The sequence below is a fragment of the Cervus canadensis genome, chromosome 3, assembly GCF_019320065.1.
Source record: "Cervus canadensis isolate Bull #8, Minnesota chromosome 3, ASM1932006v1, whole genome shotgun sequence".
NCBI classification, from domain to species: domain Eukaryota; kingdom Metazoa; phylum Chordata; class Mammalia; order Artiodactyla; family Cervidae; genus Cervus; species Cervus canadensis.
The window spans coordinates 38,398,701-38,420,516 of record NC_057388.1 but is presented as its reverse complement, the minus strand read 5'-3'; the positions used below and the strand labels follow the sequence as shown (position 1 = coordinate 38,420,516).

At 40.0% G+C, this 21,816-nt stretch overlaps 1 protein-coding gene across 1 annotated transcript in view; it reads left to right on the top strand.

The window, feature by feature from the left end:
• Positions 1-21,165, top strand: part of GNAI1 (G protein subunit alpha i1) — a 105,919-nt gene extending 84,754 nt beyond the window's left edge. The window contains exon 9 of the mRNA XM_043462934.1: positions 19,058-21,165. Coding sequence (XP_043318869.1) covers positions 19,058-19,248 — 191 coding nt within the window. The 3' untranslated portion in view covers positions 19,249-21,165. The remainder of the gene's footprint in view (positions 1-19,057) is intronic.
• Positions 21,166-21,816: the final 651 nt, after the last annotated feature.

Below are 21,816 nucleotides of genomic sequence, written 5' to 3'. Positions count from 1 at the left end.
AATTTGGTTCTTCTCCCTTTGTTTCTTAATGAGTCTTGCTAAGTTTCTCAATTTTGTTTATTTTTTCAAGAAACCAGCTTTTAGCTTTGTTGATTTTTGCTATGGTCTCTTTAGTTTCTTTTGCATTTATTTCTGCCCTAATTTTTAAGATTTCTTTCCTTCTACTAACCTTGGGGTTCTTCATTTCTTCCTTCTCTAGTTGCTTTAGGTGTAGAGTTAGGTTATTTATTTGACTTTTTTCTTGTTTCTTGAGGTAAGCCTGTAATGCTATGAACCTTCCCTTAGCACTGCTTTTACAGTGTCCCATAGGTTTTGGGTTGTTGTGTTTTCATTTTCATTCATTTCTATACATATTTTGATTTCTTTTTTGATTTCTTCTATGATTTGTTGATTATTCAGAAGCGTGTTATTTAGCTTCCATATGTTTGAATTTTTAACAATTTTTTTCCTGTAATTGAGATCTAATCTTACTGCACTGTGGTCAGAAAAGATGACTGGAATGATTTCAATATTTTTGAATTTACCAAGACTAGATTTATGGCCCAGGATGTGATCTATTCTTGAGAAGGTTCCATGTGCACTTGAGAAAAAGGTGAAGTTGATTGCTTTGGGGTGAAATGTCCTATAGATATCAATTAGGTCTAGCTGGTCCATTGTGTCATTTAAGGTTTGTGTTTCCTTGTTAATTTTCTGTTTAGTTGATCTATCCATAGTTGTGAGTGGGGTATTAAAGTCTCCCACTATTATTGTGTTACTATTAATTTCCTCTTTCATACTCATTAGCGTTTGCCTTACATATTGCGGTGCTCCTATGTTGGGTGCATATATATTTATAATTGTTATATCTTCTTCTTGGATTGATACTTTGATCATTATGTACTGTCCTTCCTTGTCTCTTTTCACATCCTTTATTTGAAAGTCTATTTTATCTGATATGAGTATTGCGCCTCCTGTTTTCTTTTGGTCTCCGTTTGTGTGAAATATTTTTTTCCAGCCCTTCACTTTTAGTCTGTATGTGTCCCTTGTTTTGAGGTGGGTCTCTTGTAGACAGCATATATAGGGGTCTTGGTTTTTGTATCCATTCAGCCAATCTTTGTCTTTTGGTTGGGGCATTCAACCCATTTACATTTAGGGTAATTATTGATAGGTGTGGTCCCGTTGCCATTTACTTTGTTGTTTTGGGTTCACGTTTATACAGCCTTTCTGCATTTCCTGTCTAGAGAAGATCCTTTAGCATTTGTTGAAGAGCTGGTTTGGTGGTGCTGAATTCTCTCAGCTTTTGCTTATCTGTAAAGCTTTTGAATTCTCCTTCATATCTGAATGAGATCCTTGCTGGATACAGTAATCTAGGTTGTAGGTTATTCTCTTTCATTACTTTCAGTACGTCCTGCCATTCCCTTCTGGCCTGGAGGGTTTCTATTGATAGATCAGCTGTTATCCTTATGGGAATCCCCTTGTGTGTTATTTGTTGTTTCTCCCTTGCTGCTTTTAATATTTGTTCTTTGTGTTTGATCTTTGTTAATTTGATTAATATGTGTCTTGGGGTGTTTTGGCTTGGGTTTATCCTGTTTGGGACTCTCTGGGTTTCTTGGACTTGGGTGGCTATTTCCTTCCCCATTTTAGGGAAGTTTTCAGCTATTATCTCCTCGAGTATTTTCTCATGGCCTTTCGTTCTGTCTTCTTCTTCCGGGACTCCTATGATTCGAATGTTGGGGCATTTCACATTGTCCCAGAGGTGCCTGAGTTTGTCCTCATTTCTTTTGATTCTTTTTTCTTTTTTCCTCTCTGCTTCATTTATTTCCACCATTTTATTTTCTACCTCACTTATCCTATTTTCTGTCTCCATTATTCTACTCTTGGTTCCCTCCAGAGTGTTTTTGATCTCATTTATTGCATTACTCATTTTTAATTGACTCTTTTTTATTTCTTCTAGGTCCTTATTAAACATTTCTTGCATCTTCTCAATCTGTCTCCAGGCTATTTATCTGTAATTCTATCTTGTTTTCAAGATTTTGGATCATTTTTATTATCATTATTCTAAATTCTTTTTCAGGTAGATTCCCTATTTCCTCCTCTTTTGCTTGACTTGGTGGGCATTTTTCATGTTCCTTTACCTGTTGGGTGTTTCTCTGCCTTTTCATCTTGTTTAGATTGCTGTGTCTGGAGTGGGCTTTCTGTATTCTGGAGGTCTGTGGTTCCTTTTTATTGTGGAGGTTTCACCCACTGGGTGGGGTTGGACGATTTGCTTGTCAAGGTTTCCCGGTTAGGGAAGCTTGCGTCGGTGTTCTGGTGCGTGGAACTGGATTTCTTCTCTCTGGAGTGAATGGAGTGCCCAGTAATGAGTTTTGAGATGGGTCTGTGTGTTAGGTGTAACTTTGGGCAGCCTGTATGTTGACGCTCAGGGCTATGTTCCTGCGTTGCTGAAGAATTTGCATCGTATGTCTTGCTCTGAAACTTACTGGCTCTTGGGTGGTGGTTGGTTTCAGCGTAGGTATGGAGGCTTTTGGATGGTCTCTTATTAGTTAATGTTCCATGTAGTCAGGAGTTTTCTGGTGTTCTCAGGTTTTGGGCTTAAGTCTCCTGCCCCTGGAATTCAGTTTTATTCTTCCAGTAGTCTCAAGACTTCTCCAACTATACAGCACTGATAATAAAACTTCTAGGTTAAGGGTGAAAAGATTCTCCACTGTGAGGGACACCCTGAGAGGTTCACAGAGTTACATGAAGAAGAAGAGAGGGAGGAGGGAGATAGAGGTGAGCAGGAGGAGAAAAAGGGGACTCAAGAGGAGAGAGACAGATCTACGCAGTTGTCTGTTCCCAAAGTGTTCTCCATGGCCCAGACACCCACAAAGATTCACAGAGTTGGATTGGGAAGAGAAGGGGAAAGGAGGAAATAGAGGTGTTCTGAGGTAGAAAATGGAGAGTCAAAAGTGGGAGAGAGTAATCAACACACTCCTGAATAAAAATGGGAACTGAATATTAGATTCTTAAATGTCCAAAATTTATATCACATATTGAAAAACAAAGGTTAAAAATCTAGAGTAGAGGTTAGACTCTTAAAAATACAATATTGAAAACAAAAACAAAAAATTTTAGAAATATATATGAAGTTCAGTTAAAAAATAAGGCTTCTTTTTTTTTTGCAAGGTTATAGTGAAATGAAAATGAAAATTAAGGAGTAGTAGAGAAGTAATAGAGGACTTTAAAGGAAAATAAGAGAAAAAGAAAAAGAAGAAAAAAAAACAAGAAAAAAAATTTTTTTCCTAATTAAAAAAATCGTAAAAATATATGAAATGAAAGTTAAGGAGTAATGGGGGGGTAATAGGGACTTTTAAAAGAAAATAAAAGAGAAAAAATACAAAAGAAAAAAATTTTTAATTAGAAAAAAAAAAGGTAAAAATATATCTAGGAATTTCTCTGGAGCTGTTGAGGTCAGTGTGGGTTTGGTTCAGTTTCAGATAGCTCCTCTTTCCAGCTTACACTTCTCAATATCTATATGGCCCTTCCGGTGTAGTTGGTGTTATCTACAGGGATTTTAATCTGTTGCACCGGTCCCTTCTGCAGTGGTTCCCTTTGTTTATTTGGCTTCTGATTGCCGGTCTCTTCAGTGCCTAATTTCCGCTCTGACACAGGTGGGTGGAGGTGGTCTCTTGTTCAGGTTCACTAGTTCCGTCGCTCTGCGGGGAGGGAGGGGCGCTGCAGACAGATATCGCTGTGTGTGGGGAGCACTCACCATGTTCCGGCCACACTGGGTTTGCCCCGCTCACGGGTGTGTGTGCTTTTCCCATCTACACTGCTCAGGCTCCCAGCTGCTCTATATGGAGCAGGCCCTGCGTTGCGTGCGGTTCCTGTTTTCAGGTACTCCACAGAAGCGCGGACTCGGTTGCACCTGCGTTTTGTGCCTTCCCCAGCCGAGCAGCTCAGGCAGCCAGGAGCTTGATGGGCGCACTCTCCCCGGGTGCGGCACGCCTTCTCCCCTCAGCGGCCCCAGCCTGTTTCTGCCCGCGCAGTCGGGTGCGTGCACCTTGTGTTTAGCCATGCCCCTCCCAGCGGATGTCAACCATCCAGAATCTCAGGAAGTCTTTGGTTAGAAACTGGAGGCCTGTTTGCAGTGTGGTAGGGGGTGCCGTCTTTGGGGCCGAGTTTGCCCCTTTCCCCTCCCCCCTGCCTCCTGCCTCTGGCGGGGCTGGGCCAGTCCGCAGCCTGCTAGCTCTTCTCTGGACTTGCTCAGACCCTTTGTTCTGTGAACGGCCAGCAGTGTGTTCCAGCAGGTTAATTTTCTCTCTCTCTTTTGCTATCCCACAGTTTAAGTTGGTAACTCACAAAAGCTCCCTCCGATTGCCCTCAGGGCACTCAGGCCAGGTCCTTACCCTAAGCAATGCCGCCGGCTCCTCTCTGTTCCGCCCCCACTTGCTGGTGGCGGATGCGGGCGTCTGGGGTGCTTTTCTGCTGGGAGTTGCTTTTAGGCACGTAATCTGTGAGTTTTATTTATTTTTCCTCCCAGTTAGGTTGCCCTCCGATATTTGAAAACTTCCCCCAGACCCGCCAGTGCGAGGGTTTCCTGGTGTTTGGAAACTTCCTCCATTAAGACTCCCCTCCCAGGAGGGTTCTCCGTCCCTAGCTCTTTTGTCTTTCTTTATATCTTTTATATTTTGTCCTACCTCCTTTTGAAGACAATGGGCTGCTTTTCTGGGTGCCTGATGTCCTCAGCTAGCTATCAGAAGTTGTTTTGTGAAGTTTGCTCTGCGTTCAATTGTTCTTTTGATGAATTTGTAGGGGAGAAAGTGGTCTCCCCGTCCTATTCCTCCGCCATCTAGGCTCCTCCCCCATTTAATTATATTCTCACTGGAGGCAAAGCAGAGGGTTCTTCAGTCAGTGTGATCCTACTGCTTTTTACTACAGCCCTTTTTGTGGATCATAGAGTTATCACTTTAGTCACTCAGTCATGTCTGACCCTTTGCGACCCCATGGACTGCGGCACACCAAGCCTCCCTGTCCATCACCAATTCCCAGAGTTTACTCAAACTCATGTCCATTGAGTTGGTGAAGACATCCAACCACCATCAGGGTCTTTTCAACTGAGTCAGTTCTTTGCATCAGGTGGCCAAAGTATTGGAGCTTCAGCATCAGTCCTTCCAATGAATATTCAGGACTGATTTCCTTTAGGATTGACTGGTTGGATCTCCTTGCACTCCAGGGAACTCTCAAGAGTCTTTTCCAACACCACCACAGTTCAAAAGCATCAATTCTTCGGCGCTCAGCTTTCTTTATAGTTCAACTCTCACATCCATACATGACCACTGGAAAAACCATAGCCTTGACTAGATGGACCTTTGTTGGCAAAATAATGTCTCTGTTTTTTAATATGCTGTCTAGGTTGGTCATAACTTTTCTTCCAAGGAGTAAGCATCTTTTGATTTCATGGCTGCAGTCACCATCTGCAGTGATTTTGGAAGCCCCCAAAATAAAGTTGGTCACTGTTTCCACTGTATCCCCATCTGTTTGCCGTGAAGTGATGGGACCGAATGCCATAATCTTAGTTTTCTGAATGTTGAGTTTTAAGTCAACTTTTTAACTCTCCTGTTTCACTTTCATCAAGAGGCTCTTTAGTTCTTCTTCGCTTTCTGCCATAAGGGTGGTGTCATCTGCATATCTGAGGTTACTGATATTTCTCCCGGAAATCTTGATTCCAGCTTGTACTTCTTCCAGCCCAGCGTTTCTCATGATGTACTCTGCATATAAGTTAAATAAGCAGGGTGACAATATATAGCCTTGACTTAATCCTTTTCCTATTTGGAACCAGTCTGTTGTTCCATGTCCAGTTCTAACTGTTGCTTCCTGACATGCATACAGATTTCTCAAGATGCAGGGTAGCCTTTCCCTTCTCCAGGGGATCTTCCCAACCCAGGGATTGAATGCCAAGTTTCCCACATTGCAGATGGATTCTTTACCAGCTAAGCCACAAGGAAAGCCCACAGAGTTATACTTAAATTCAAAATAATTTCACAGAATTGACTTGACTTTAGTTTAATTTTTGAAAGTCTTAGTATCCTAAGTCACCTTACTCAAATATTTTTAGTGCTTTATTGGGGATAGAATTATTAATAGTTCTGATTCCAAGATTGAAGATCTAGAATCAAGGCAATTCAGTTTTGCCTTTACTTTATCTTTAAGGTCATTGTCATTTTCTTTAGTGAAGTAAGGGCTTCCCTGGTGGCTCAGCAGTAAAGAATCTGCCTGCAAATCCAGGAGATGTGGATTTGATCCCTGGGTTGGGAAGATCCCCTGGAGAGGAAGTGGCAACCCACTCCAGTATTCTCGCCTGGGAGATCCCGCGGACAGAGGAGTCTGGAAGGTTACAGTCCATGGGGTTGCGAGAGTCAGACACGACTTACAGACTAAACAGCAGCATTGTAAAGTAGCCCTTTTGTGTTAATGTCAGAGGACCCAAGTGATAAAGTAAAAGTGTTAACTCGGTTGTGTCTCTTGTGTGATCCCATGGACTATAGCCCACCAGGCTCCTCTGTCCATGGGATTCTCTAGACAAGAATACTGGAGTGGGTAGTCATTCCCTTCTCCAGGGGATCTTCCTGACCCAGAGGTTAAACTGTGTCTCCTACATCACAGGCAGATTCTTTACTGTCTTAGCCACTAGGGAAAGTCCCAGAGAACCCAAATCACTCCTCAAATATTACATACCTACAGAGATTTTAGAGCCAGCAAGAACATACTTGTTAGCTCCTTTTTTTTTTTTTTTTTGGCCAGGTATACATTTTTTTAAAGTTAGTAGTAATCACAGATCTAAGATTCTTTTAGCAAAGAGAGTATTATAGAATTCTTGATTCACCTGATTCAGATTCTCTGATGCACCTTCAATTCTTAATTCCTGTTCTATACTGTTTGCTATAGAAGAAGACATGTAGCCTGCAAACTCACTTGGTTTATCTCCTACCTCTCTCTGCTCCTGTCTTCTCCTCTTTTTATCTGTATGTTGGCATTTCACCAAATTCCCTCTGCAGTCTTATAATCTTCCAGCATTCTCTTCTTTCATAGGCATATTTATTCTCAGCATGATAAATTCTGTTGTCAACTCTAATTTCTCTGTGGAGACTCAGACTTGCATTTCTAACTGCTTACTGAGTATATCTGTGTTTTTTAGCACCTGAGACTCAAATTGAACTCATGCTATCTTTTTTTTTTTTTCAAATCACCTTTATCTCCCTTTGAATTATATCATCAGCCTCCCATTCTCAAGTGTTGAGCCAGGTTATATCATCTGTAACAAACCTTTATTCAAGACAGTTATATTACGTTAGAAACTAATGTCATCTTCCACCACTCCTTCCCTCAGTCATTCTTTGCCAAAACTTAAAATCAGGTTTAATACTGTACTTACCAGTTCATTCATGTATCTTGTAGTTCTGGGGATTAAGTAATGTAACTAGTTACCTGGAATATGTACAGCAGATTGAGGAATGCACACAGGGCAAGCTATTTTCTCAAAACATATTTTTAATTTAGAGGTTGCGTTAGCTTCTGTGAGTCAACAGGACATTGTTTATTCCTTTATATTTCAGTGTACCAACCTTATTATGATTTAATAAACTAAAATTTAATTTGTAGAGTATATGGCTGTCTGCTATTGACTTGAGATAAAATGTAAACTCATTTTGACAACCTAGAGGAAATTTCCTATGAACAGTCAACCAAGTTTGAATCATTAAGAAATAGAAAATCTGAATAGACTGATTAGTAAAGAGTTCAATCAGTAATCAAAAACCTCCCAGTAAACAAAAGTTCATAACCAGATGGCCTTACTGGTGAATTCTACCAAACACTCTGAGAAGCACTGCTAATAATTCTTCTCTAACTCTTCCAAAATTGGAAGCATTCTCTCCTCTTCCATCACTCATTTTACCAGGCCAGCATTTCCTGTTACCTAAACCAAGCAAATAATTCACAAGAAAATTCAGTTCAGTTGCTGTCATGTCCGACTCTTGCAACCCCATGGACCACAGTACGCCAGGCCTCCCTATCCATCACCAACTCCCGTAGTCTGCTCAGACTCACCTCAGTTGAGTCAGTGATGCCATCCGACCATCTCATCCTCTGTCATCCCCTTCTCCTCCTGCCTTTAATCTCTCCCAGCATCAGGGTCTTTTCCAATGAGTCAGCTCTTCACATCAGGTGGCCAAAGTATTGGAGTTTCAGCTTTAACATAAGTCCTTACAATGAACACTCAGGACTGATTTCCTTTAGGATGGACTGATTGGATCTCCTTGCAGTCCAAGGGGCTCTCAAGAGTCTTCTCCAATACCACAGTTCAAAAGCATCAATTCTTTGGCGCTCAGCCTTCTTTACAGCCCAACTCTCACATCCATACATGACTACTAGAAAAACCATAGCCTTGATTAGATGGACCTTTGCTGACAAAATAATGTCTCTGCTTTTTAATATGCTGTCTAGGTTGGTCATAACTTTCCTTCCAAGGAGTAAGCGTCTTTTAATTTCATGGCTGCAGTCACCATCTGCAGTGATTTTGGAGCCCCCAAAAATAGTCATCCATTGTTTCCACTGTTTCTCCTAGCCATTTGCAATGAAGTGATGGGACCAGATGCCATGATCTCAGTTTTCTGAATGTTGAACTTTTTAAGCCAACTTTTTCACTTTCCTCTTTCACTTTCATCAAGAGGCTCTTTAGTTCTTCACTTTCTGCCATAAGGGTGGTGTCATCTGCATATCTGAGGTTATTGATATTTCTCCTGGCAATCATGATTCCAGCTTGTGCTTCTTCCAGCCAAGCGTTTCTCATGATGTACTCTGCTTATATGTTAAGTAAGCAACATGACAATATACAGCCTTGACGTACTCCTTTTCCTGTTTGGAACCAGTCTGTTGTTCCATGTCCAGTTCTAACTGTTGCTTCCTGACCTGCATACAGATTTCTCATGAGGTAGGTCAGGTGGTCTGGTATTCCCATCTCTTCCAGAATTTTCCACAGTTTATTGTGATCCACACAGTCGAAGGCTTTTTCATAGTCAATAAAGCAGAAGTAGATGTTTTTCTGGAACTCTTGCTTTTTCAATTACAGGCCAAATATCTCTGATAAACATAAATGTAAAAATCTTCTACAAAATATTAGCAAACTGAATTGGGCAGTACATTAAAAAGATTTACACCATTAGTGCATGGGATTTATTCCTGGAATGCAATGATAGTTCAATACCTGCAAATCAGTTAATGTGACACCACCTAAGAAATAATCAACAGATCCAATGACAATAACCAAAAAAGCATCTTTAAATTCAACGTCCATTTAGGGGATAAAAACTCAACAAAAAGTTGCAGGGGGAATGTACCTCAATGCAATAAAGGCCATGTGACAATTCTATAGCTAATACCATACTCAACTGTGAAAAGCTGAAAGCTTTTTTTCTAAGATAGGGAGTAAGACAAGGTTTCCCACCATCACCACTTTTGTTCAACATAGTATTACAAGTCCTAGAGAAGGAAATGGCAATCCACTCCAGTACTCGTCTGGAAAGTCCAATGGTCGGAGGAGCCTGGTAGGCTATAGTCCATAGCGTCACAAAGAGTTGGACACAACTGAGCGACTTCACACACACACACACACACACACACACACACACACAAAAGCAAAAAAATAAAGGCATCCAAATCAGAAACCAAGAAGAACTATAAGTATTCACAGAAGACATAGTATTAAATATAGAAAATCTTACAGGACTCACAAGAAAACTGTTAAGAATCATAGTCAATGAATTTAGTGAAACTGCAGGATACAAATCAGTACATAAAAATCTTAGTAGTAGTGAACTATAAGAAAAATTAAAAGTCAGATTTATAGTTGCATTAAAAACAAAATTTCTAGGAATAAATTTAACCAAGGAGGTTAAAGACGTGTACGCTGAAAACTAAAACACAGATGAAAGAAATTGAAGAAGATAACAAATAAATGGGAAGACATTCCACGCCCGATTAGAAGAATACTGTTAGAACAGTCCATGCTACCTGCAGTTGTCTAAAACACTCAATGTAATCCATATCAAAATTCTAATTGCAGTTTTCACAGAAAGAATAATCCTAATATTTTTAAGTCATAAAATATACCAAAAACTAAAGCAGTCTTTAAAAGGAACAACAAAGGTGGAAGCACTCTTCTCCCTGGTTTCCAACAGCTAGAGTAATAAAAACAAGTGTGGTGTTGGCATTAAAAACAGATCTAAGGAACAGAATAGAGAGCCCAGAAGTAAACCATGAATACATGATCAAGTAATTTATGACAGAACTCAAGAATATACAATGGGGAAAGAGCAGTCTCTTCAATAAATGTTAGCATGTGGCTGCTCAGTTTTCCTAAGAATGAAACTGGACTGCTTTCTCTACCATACACAAAGATAAACCCAAATAGATTAAAGATTTGAGCATAAGAAATGATCGAACTCCTAGAAGAAAACATAGGCAGTAAGCTGGGCATCCATCTTGCCTAATTTTTAGGTTTGACACCAAAAGCAAAAATAGACAAGTGGGACTACATCAAACTAAAAAGCTTCTGCATGGCAAAGAAAATCATCAACAAAATAAAACTGCAGCCAAACGAATGGGAGAAAATATTTGCAAATCATTTATCTGTTTAGGGGTTAACATTCAAAATGTCCTTTATTGAGCCCATCTTTGCGTGAAATGTTCCCTTGGTATCTCTAATTTTCTTGAAGAGATCTCTAGTCTTTCCATTCTGTTGTTTTCCTTGATTTCTTTGCACTGATCACTGAGGAAGGCTTTCTTATCTTTCCTGGCTATTCTTTGGAACTGCATTCAGATGGGTATATCTTCCCTTTCTCCTTTGCTTTTCACTTCTCTTCTTTTCAGTTATTTGTAAGGACTCCTCAGATAGCCATTTTGCTTTTTTGCATTTCTTTTTCCTGGGAGTAATCTTGATCACTGACTCCTGTACAATGTCACAAACTTCCATCAATACTTCATCAGGCACTCTATCAGATCTAGTCCCTTAAATCTATTTCTCACTGTATAATTGTACAAGATTTGATTTAGGTCATATTTGAATGGTCTAGTGGTTTTCCCTACTTTCTTCAATTTAAGTCTGAATTTGTCACTAAGGAGTTCATGATCTGAACCACAGTTAGCTCCTGGTATTGTTTTTGCTGACTGTATAGAGCTTCTCCACCTTTGGCTGTAAAGAATATAATCAATCTGATTTCGGTGTTGACCATCTGGTGATGTCCATGGTAAAGTCTTCTCTTGTGTTGTTGGAAGAGGGTGTTTGCTATGACCAGTGCATTCTTTTGGCAAAAGTCTATTAGCCTTTGCCCTGCTTCGTTCTGTACTTGAAGGCCAAATCTGCCTGTTACTCCAGGTATTTCTTGACTTCCTACTTTTGCATTCCAGTCCCCTAGAATGAAAAGGACACCTTTTTTTGGTGTGTTAGTTCTAAAAGGTTCTTCATAGAACTGTTTAGCTTCTTCAGCATTACTGGTCGGGGCACAGACTTGAATTACTGTGATATTGAATGGTTTGCCTTGGAAACAAACAGAGATCATTTTGTCGTTTTTGAGATTCCATCTAAGTACTGCGTTGCGGAGTCTTTTGTTGACTATGAGGGCTACTCCATTTCTTCTAAGGGATTCTTGCCCACAGTAGTGGATATAATGGTCATCTGAGTTAAATTCACCCATTCCAGTCCATGTTAATTTGCTAATTCCTGAAATGTCGACGATCACTCTTGCCATCTCCTGTTTGACCACTTCCAATTTGCCTTGATTTATGGACCTAACATTCCAGGTTCCTATGCAATATTACTCTTTACAGCATTGGACCTTACTTTCATCACCAGCCAAATCCACAACTGGGTGTTGTTTTTGCTTTGGCTCTGTTGTCTTCATTTTTTCTTCATTCTAGCTGGAGTTATTTCTCCACTGATCTCCAGTAGCATACTGGGCACCTACCAACCTGGGGAGATCATCTTTCAGTGTCCTGTCTTTTTGCCTTTTCATACTGTTCATGGGGTTCTCAAGGCAAGAATACTGAAGTGGGTTGCCATTCCCTTCTCCAGTGGACCACATTTTGTTAGAGCTCTCCACTGTGACCCCTCTGTTTTGGGTGGCCCTACATGGTATGGCTCATATGTTCATTGAGTTAGACAAGGCTGTGGTCCATGTGATTAGATTGGTTAATTTTCTGTGATTGTGGTTTTCAGTCTGTCTGTCCTCTGATGGAGAAGGATTAGAGGCTTATGGAAGCTTCCTGGTGGGAGAGGATAACTGAGGGGGAAACTGGGTCTTGTTCTGGTGGGCGGGGCCATGCTCAGTAAACCTTTAATCCAATTTTCTGTTGATGCATGGTGCTATGTTCCCTTCCTGCTGTTTACCTGGGGCCAAACTATGTTGGAGGTAATGAAGATAATGGTCAGTTCAGCTCAGTTGTGTCCGACTCTTTGACCCCATGAATCGCAGAACGCGAAGCCTCCCTGTCCATCACCAACTCCCGGAGTTTACTCAAACTCATATCCATAGAGTCAGTGATGCCATCCAGGCATCTCGTCCTCTGTCGTCCCCTTCTCCTCCTGCCCCCAATCCGTCCCAGCATCAGGGACTTTTCCAATGAGTCAGCTCTTTGCATGAGTTGGCCAAAGTATTGGAGTTTAAGCTTCAGCATCAGTCCTTCCAACGAACACCCAGGACTGATCTCCTTTAGGATGGACTGGTTGGATCTCCTCGTAGTCCAAGAGACTCTCAAGAGTCTTCTCCAACACCACAGTTCAAGAAGCTATCATTCTTTGGCACTCAGCTTCTTCACACGTCCAACTCTCACATCCTCATGACCATGGAACAAAAACCGATAGCTTGACTAGATGGACCCCAAATTGTTGCAACAGTAATGTCTCTGCTTTTAATAAAGCTACTCTATGTTGGTCAATAGTATATTATACTACAACAGAGAGAGTCAAGTGTCTTTTAATTTCCATGGCTGCAAGTCATTAATATGCAGTTGATTTTGGAGCCCAAAATTAAAAGTGGACATGTTCCCATCTAGTCCCATGACATGATTGGGACCCAGATTGCCATGACTTCTTAGTTTTCTGATATTGACGCTTTAAGCCACTTTTTCACTCCTTCTTTCACCTTCTCATCACAGAAGAGTTCTTTTATCATTCTTCACTTCTTCTGCCATACAGGGTGGTGTCATCTGCCTATCTGAGGGTTATTGTATTTCTCCCGGCAATCTTGATTCCAGCTTGTGCTTCTTCAGCCCAGTGTTCTATTTGATTTTTTTGTACTCTGCATATCAAGTTAAATAAGCAGAGGTGACATATTCCCAAGGTTTTTTTTTCTGATTATATTACTTGTATTATGGACATACTCCTCTCCCTATCTAGCAACCAGTCTGTTGTTCCGTGCTCCAGTTCTAACTGTTGCTTCTTGACGTGCATATAGGTTTCTCAAGAGTCAGGTCAGGTGGTCTGGTATTCCCATCTCTTTAAGAATTTTCCACAGTTTATTGTGATCCACACAGTCAAAGGCTTTGGCATAGTCAATAAACCAGAAATGGATGTTTTTCTGGAACTCTCTTGCTTTTTCAATGATCCAGCAGATGTTGGCAATTTGATCTCTGGTTCCTCTGCCTTTTCTAAAACCAGCTTGGACATCTGGAAGTTCATGGTTAATGTATTGCTGAAGCCTGGCTTGGAGAATTTTGAGCATTACTTTACTAGCATGTGAGATGAGTGGAACTGGGCGGTAGTTTGAGTATTCTTTGGCATTGCCTTTCTTTGGGATTGGAATGAAAACTAACCTTTCCCAGTCCTGTGGCCACTGATGAGTTTTCCAAATTTGCTGGCATATTGAGTGCAGCACTTTCACAGCATCATCTCTCAGGATTTGAAATAGCTCAGCTGGAATTCCATCATCCACACTAGCTTTGTTCGTAGTGATGCTTTCTAAGGCCCACTTGACTTCACATTCCAGGCTGTCTGGCTCTAGGTGAGTGATCACACCATCATGATTATCTGAGTCGTGACCATCTTTTTTGTACAGTTCTGTGTATTCTTGCCACCTCTTCTTAATCTCTTCTGCTTCTGTTAGGTCCATACCATTTCTGTCCTTTAGCAAACCCATCTTTGCATGAAATGTTCCCTTGGTATCTAATTTTCTTGAAGAGATCTCTAGTCTTTCCCATTCTGTTGTTTTCCTCTATTTCTTTGCATTGATCTCTGAGGAAGGCTTTCTTATCTCTCCTTGCTGTTCTTTGGAACTCTGCATTCAAATGGGAATATCTTTCCTTTTCTCTTTTGCTTTTCACTTCTCTTCTTTTCACAGCTATTTGTAAGATAATGGTAACCTCCTTCAAAAGATCCCATGCATGTACTGCTACACTCACTGCCCCCAACCCTGCAGCAGGCCACCACCGACCTACACCTCCACTGGAGACTCCTGGACACTCCCAGGCAAGTCTGGGTCAGTCTCTTGTGGGGTCACTGCTCCTTTCTCTTGAGTCCTGGTGCACAAGGTTCTGTTTGTGCCCTCCAAGTGTCTATTTCCCAGTCCTGTGTAAGTTCTGGCAGCTCTATGGTGGGGTTAATGGCAATCTCCTCCATAAGGGTTATGCCGTACCCAAGTCTGCTGCTCCCAGAGCCCCTGTCCCTGTGGCAGTCCGCTGCTGACCCGTCCCTCCACAGGAGACACTCAAACACAGTTCTGTCTCAGTCTGTGGGGTTCCTGGGTCCCTGGGTCCTGGTGCACACAAGGTTTGTTTGAGCCCTCTTAGTATCTCTGGTGGGAATTGGGTTTGATTCTAAATGTGAATTCGCCCCTCCTACCATCTTGCTGGGTCTTCTCCTTTGCCCTTGAACGTGGGGTATCTCCTCATGGCTGCTCCAGCAAAGCGCAGCCACCACTTCTGACCTTGGATGTGGGTATCTCCTCTCGGCCTCTCTCCACTCCAGCGTGGTGCTGCCATTTCTATAGCACATCTTATGCATTTCTATAAAGGACAGAAATGGTATGGACCTAACAGAAGCAGAAGATATTAAGAAAGGGTGCCAAGAATACAGAGGAGAACTGTACAAAAAAGATCTTCACGACCCAGATAATCACAATGGTATGATCACTCACCTAGAGCCAGACATCCTAGAATGTGTAGTCAAGTGGGCCTTAGGAAGCATCAGTACGAACAAAGCTAGTGTGGATGATGGAATTCCAGTTAAGCTATTTCAAATCCTCAAAGATGATGCTGTGAAAGTGCTGCATTCAACATGCCAGCAAATTTGGAAAACTTTGCAGTGGTGACTGGACTGGAAAAGGTCAGTTTTCATTCGAATCCAAAAGAAAGGCAATGCCAAAGATTGCTCAAACTACCGCCCAGTTCCACTCATCTCACACTACCATAGTAATGCTCAAAATTCTCTAAGCCAGGCTTCAACAATATGTGAACCGTGAACTTCCCAATGTCCAAGCTGGTTTTGGAAAAGGCAGAGGAATCAGAGATCAAATTGCCAACATCCACTGGATCACTGAAAAAGCAAGAGAGTTCCAGAAAAACATCTATTTCTGGTTTATTGACTATGCCAAAGCCTTTGACTGTGTGGATCACAATAAACTGTGGAAAATTCTTAAAGAGATGGGAATACCAGACCACCTGACCTGACTCTTGAGAAACCTATATGCAGGTCAAGAAGCAACAGTTAGAGCTGGACATGGAACAACAGACTGGTTCCAAATAGGAAAAGGAGTATGTCAAGGCTGCATATTGTCACCCTGCTTATTTAACTTATATGCAGAGTACATCATGAGAAATGCTGGACTGGATGAATCACAAGCTGGAATCAAGATTGCCAGGAGAAATATCAATAACTTCAGATACGCAGATGCTACCATCCTTATGGCAAAAAGCAAAGAGGAACTAAAGATCCTCTTGATGAGTAAGACAAGAATGAAAAAGTTGGCTTAAAGCTCAACATTCAGATCATGGCATCCAGTCCCTTCAGTTCATGGCAAATAAGATGGGGAAAAAGTGGCAGACTTTATTTTTTTGGGCTCCAAAATCACTGCAGCCATGAAATTAAAAGACGCTTGATCCTTGGAAGGAAAGTTATGACCAACCTAGGTAGCATATTAAAAAGCAGAGACATTACTTTGCCAACAAAGTCCTTCTAGTCAAGGCTGTGGTTTTTCCAGTGGTCGTGTATGGATGTGAGAGTTGGACTGTGAAGAAAGATGAGCGCCAAAGAATTGATGCTTTTGAACTGTGGTGTTGGAGAAGTCTCTTGAGAGTCCCTTGGACTGCAAGGAGATCCAAACAGTCCATCCTAAAGGAGATCAGCCCTGAGTGTTCATTGAAACTCCAATGGATTAAAACTCCAATCCTTTGGCCACCTGATGCGAAGCACTAACTCATTGGAAAAGACCCTGATGTTGGGAAAGATTGAGGGCAGGAGGAGAAGGGGACGACCGAGGATGAGATGGTTGGATGGCATTACCAACTCAACAGACATAAATTTGGGTAACCTCTGGGAGATGGTGATGGACAAGGATGCCTGGCATGCTACAGTCCATGGGGTTGCAAAGAGTTGGACATGACTGAGTGACTGAACTGATTCAAAATGTGTAGTTATCCCTCAGTACCCATAGGATACCACTACACTAGTTTGGTATACAGTAGTGGTATACCATGCATACCACTATACTAGTTTGGGATACCAAAACAATAGTTTGAGGACCTACCATAGGTAACAGAAAACTGTGGATGCTTCCACCTTTGTTGTTCCTTTTCAAGACTGCTTTAGCTTTTGTAGTCTTTTATGATTCAAAATTGTTAGGATTATTTATTCTTTCTGTGAATAAAGTCTCTTGCATAGAATGGCATGGTGTAGCTTGTCCTCCATTTGCTGGTTACAAATCCACAGGGCCAGCTGTATAAAGAACTACAACTCAGTAACAAAAACACACAATTTGACTTTTAAAATGGGCAGAGGATCTGAATAGACATTTTTCCAAAGACATACCAGTGGCCAACATGTCCATGAAAAGGTGCTCAACATCACTGATCATCAGGGAAATCAAATCAGAACCACAGTTTGCTCTTACCACACACCTGTTAGAATGGCTATTACCATAAAGAAAAGAAATGCTAAATGTTGGTAACGATGGGGAGAAAGAGGAACCCTTGTAACCTGTTGCTGAGATTGTAAATTGGTGCTGCCACCATGGAAAACAACATGAATTTCCCAAAAAACTAGAAGTAGATCTGCCATATAATTCAGCATTTCCACTTCTAGGTATGTGAAGAAAATGACAACACTTTTTGGAAATGATGTATGTACCCCTCTGTTCACTGCAGTATTACTTATGGTAGCCAAGTTACGAAAACCAGCAGTGAAGTTCAGGGGAGGGGAAGCACTATGGTAATGCAGTGGCACTTTAAATATAAATTTCCTCCAGATATGGAGTGAGCCTCAGATGTGGACAGAGAGTTTCAGAATGGCTTTCCCAAGCAGGCTGGGTAACAAAGGACCTTGAAGGCCAGGCACATAATTTTGTGTTATTACTGCAGGTTTTTTTCAAGTGAACATTTTATTGAAGTTTAACTTAAGTACACAAACAGTACATAAATAAATTATACACACTTAGCACAAATATGAAACTTACTGAATGTTAAAAAGTGAAAATACTGATACATGTGATACTCAGGTCAAGAAATAGAACATTTCCAAGTCCCCAGAAACTGTCATCCCCCTTTCCAGTCTTAAGTGATCGAATTCCACCCACACACACACAGAGTGATCATTATCATGACTTCCATCTTCATTGATTAATTTTTAGTCTTTTCAAGCTTCTTTGTTTTCTCAACATCAGTTGTTCATAGTATACTGTTTTGTGTCTGCCTTCATTTATTCAGTGGTATGTTTTTGAAACTCATCTGTAGTATTGTGTGCAGCAGTATTTTTATTCTCATTTCTCTGTGGCAGCTCATTGTATGAGTATGTTGGAATTTATCAGCCAATCTACAATGGCTGGTTTTTGGGTTGCTTCCTAAAGTAGAAGTTCTGCTATTAACAGTCTTTATATGTCTTCTGGTGAATATATTCACCAGACTTTATATATACATATAAAGGTACATTCTGTCAGAGACACACCTAAAACCTGAACTTTTGGGTCACAGAGTACACGTGTGATTATTTTTAGTTGCCAAGTATCAAAATGTTGCACTCAGGAGTCTCCAGTCATCTGATGAAAGCAGCAGTCATTCTGTCATTGACTTTTTTGTAACTTCATAGCCATATACCACATTGTAGACCATTGTACTGTTTTTGAATAAAAAACTGAGAGATAAATGCTAGTTTATGTATTGAATATATATAGGAAGTTGAATAAAAATGGCTTCCTTTGTGGCTCAGACAGTAAAGAATCCACCTGCAATGTGGGAGACCTGGGTTCAATCCCTGGGATGGGAAAATCTCCTGGAAAAGGAAATGGAAACCCACTCCAATATTTTTGCCTGGAGAATTCTATGGACAGAGAGGAGCCTGGCAGGCTACAGTCCTTGGGGTCGCAAGGAGTCGGACAAGACTGAGTGACTAACACAACACTTTGAATAAAAATATACCAGTCAGTATTCAGCCAGCATTTCTTGATCAGCCACTATAGGCTAGAAGTGTTATAGCAAGCCACATCAGTTATTTGTATAAGTTGTTTCCATGTTAGGATGTAGAGTGTAAGGGGTAAGAGCAAAAAGAGGCTCTGACACTTGGAGATTGAGGCAGGAACAAAGATCATGGGGAATGTGGAATACCATGCTTTTGGTTTTTGTTTTTTTTCTTTAAATGTAACTTACAGTCATTAAAGGGTGATTAACATTGGGTATTTTTCGCTTAAAGTTTATCTTGTTCTCAAAGGGCAAAGACAAGTATGATGGAATCTACATATTTCATACATATGAAACCTATTTCTGTATTTTAAGGTCCATGTTGCTTAGCAGTATACTCCTTTTAACTTCACCTTACTTTTCTTTCCATTTCCCTTCTCAGGCTCAAACACATATGAAGAGGCAGCTGCATATATCCAGTGTCAGTTTGAAGACCTCAATAAGAGAAAGGACACAAAGGAAATATACACCCACTTCACATGTGCCACGGATACCAAGAATGTGCAGTTTGTCTTTGATGCCGTAACAGATGTCATCATAAAAAATAATCTAAAAGATTGTGGTCTCTTCTGAGTTTTGGCAGTAAATGGTAAAATGCATTTTCAAACCAAATGAGTACTTACATGTGGATCTCTCTAGACTAGAGTCTTGCAGCAACACAGAATGTAGTTAGTATATAGCAAGTGCATCTGGGACCTGACCAAAGCTGTTCTATTTTGTTTTTTTAACTAAAAGTAATGGAAAGACCTTTCTTAAATGTGAGAGGTGGCCCTGCATTGTGAAACTAAGGGCAGTGTTAAAGCTGGGCTCTAGTGTACTGATGACTTCTACATACGTGTAAATATGCAAATGTATGTATACATGTATTTATGACTTTAGTTTTCCACATTACTTTTAGGTATTTAGTAAGCGGCAACTTATAATTTTAGTGTGATGGCTTTGGAAATAACAGAAATATTAAGTACTTTGTACTGAATGACAGACTATAGTCATGTTTGCCAGTTCTAAACAGCTTTATTTATGTTCCTGTCCTGTAAATTTTTAAGTATGATGATTAATATTAGGACACATTGCAGCTCTTGTCTTGATTATATGTATACTTGTAATCATAAATGTTATTTGTACAAACATTGCACAGACTATTTTAATAACATGATTTGTTCTTTAAATTTATGTGTTTTATTGAACTGTTCTTGAAGAAGATGACTATACCTGCCTTTGAATCAGTTAAACATTGTATGCGTTTCAGTTTTTCTTTTTTAAGAGTGCATGCTGATCTGATTCTACATTAGATTTGGTTTAAAAACTGTAAAATTGCAGGTTTCTGAGGATATACGTTTAGACTTATAAACACTTAATTTTTATTCAGTTGGTTTGTTTTCACTTTGAATTTTAATATTTGGATGGTTTTCATGCATTGCCTTAAAGGTGATGCCAAATTAATTTTTATACACTTCAAATAACTACATTTTTATTTATAACTAAGTTTAGGTGGGTGAGAGAGCATTTTTGTGGGTAAAAAATAAGTCAGCATAATGAATTTTGAGACATTCATCTGTGTATTTCCTTTGGGAAATCCCTTGTACGTACCATACATGACAGCTCCTTGTTCGGAAGGTAACAGGAAAGACCTCTGAAGATTCTGCTGCTGATAAAATGCAAGCTTTAAAATCACATGTGTAAGTAACTAGTTTCAAATTTAATTATCACACTATATTAAAATTACTTTTTTCCCTGAGATTATTCAAGTTTCCTCCACTTGCTTGAGTTTGTATTATTTCTTTAAACTGTGCTGTTATCTCTGAGAATGAAATGGGCAATTACACTTAGAAAAATGAGTAATCGTATTTAATTAAGTCAGCAATTGTATGTATTCTCAAGTAAGTATTACATTTTCGCTAGATATTAAACTTTTGATAGTCCCTTTTGTTTTAATTATTCACAGTATCTATGACCTTGTTTTCAGCGAAGTGAACAGCATTCCATACCCTACTTCTCTTTTTTACTCATCTTGAAAAAGTTATTTAGTGTTTCAGTAAGCTTTGTGGGTAAGTAGTTTCTAAGTTTAGTTGTGTGTTATCATTTTGTTGAGGTCTATTTGTTGCAGTGTGTGTGTTTGTGTGTGTGTATGTAACCAGAAACTACATTTACATCTGTTTCATTTGGGGGGGGGGGGTCTTTTTTGTAATGTAAAGAAATTCAAAGTTATCAAAATTCTTTAAATAAATGTGTTAGTTTAGATTCTTTATGTGCCTTTCATGAAAGATATGTTTTCATTAATTTTATGGATGGAAGACCTGTTGTATTCATCTTATGAAGCTATGTATGAAATTCAACTGTCCTGTGAATCGATTTGAATCATGAGAAATAACAGTTTAAAAAGCCACAAAAGAAGCACATATTGGTGACCACCATTGATGAATTCCTGACTTTATTCTGTGTAATTGTGTTACTAATAAAATCTAATAAATTCGAATTTTTAAAATTTTACAAACCTGTTGGCTAAATACCTGTTTTTGTATTAGCATTTATCAGTCTGTAGTTCATTTCTTCTTTGCCTTTGTGTTTGCAATTTAATCTATTCCTGAAGCTTGAGTTTTCCCTGCCCTAAATTTTCTCATGAGATGTGGTGCCACATTTGGAATTTCCTGCTCCAACTCAGTACGCCCAAACCAAATTCATCATCATTTTCCCTGTCAACCAGTTCTCACCCTCTTTCTTGGCCACTGAACCGCCATTCACGTAATCCCTCAGTGGGGAATTTGTCAGCCATTAGGAACTCTTCTTAGCCCTCATCTCCATTTCTGATAAGCCACTATTTGAGTACAAGTCTCCTTCCCAGTGCCTTACATGTGGTTTTTGTTTTATTTCTCTTTCCCATTCCCACTGCCATCTACTGAATTCAGGTCTTTGTTTAACTTCCAATTAAAATGGCTTATTAATTAAATTCCCCACTTACTTCCAGTTTCTCTTTTCTTCAGAGCTGGTTACTTATCCTAATCTAGAACTGTGCCTGTGTTACTTTCTGTGCATTAGCTCTGACTTGTCAGTAAAATGAAATCTACTTAGCCTTCCATTCATGCTCTTCATCAAATGAGCCCACTTCACTACGTCCCCTCCCCCTGCCACCTTCCACACATT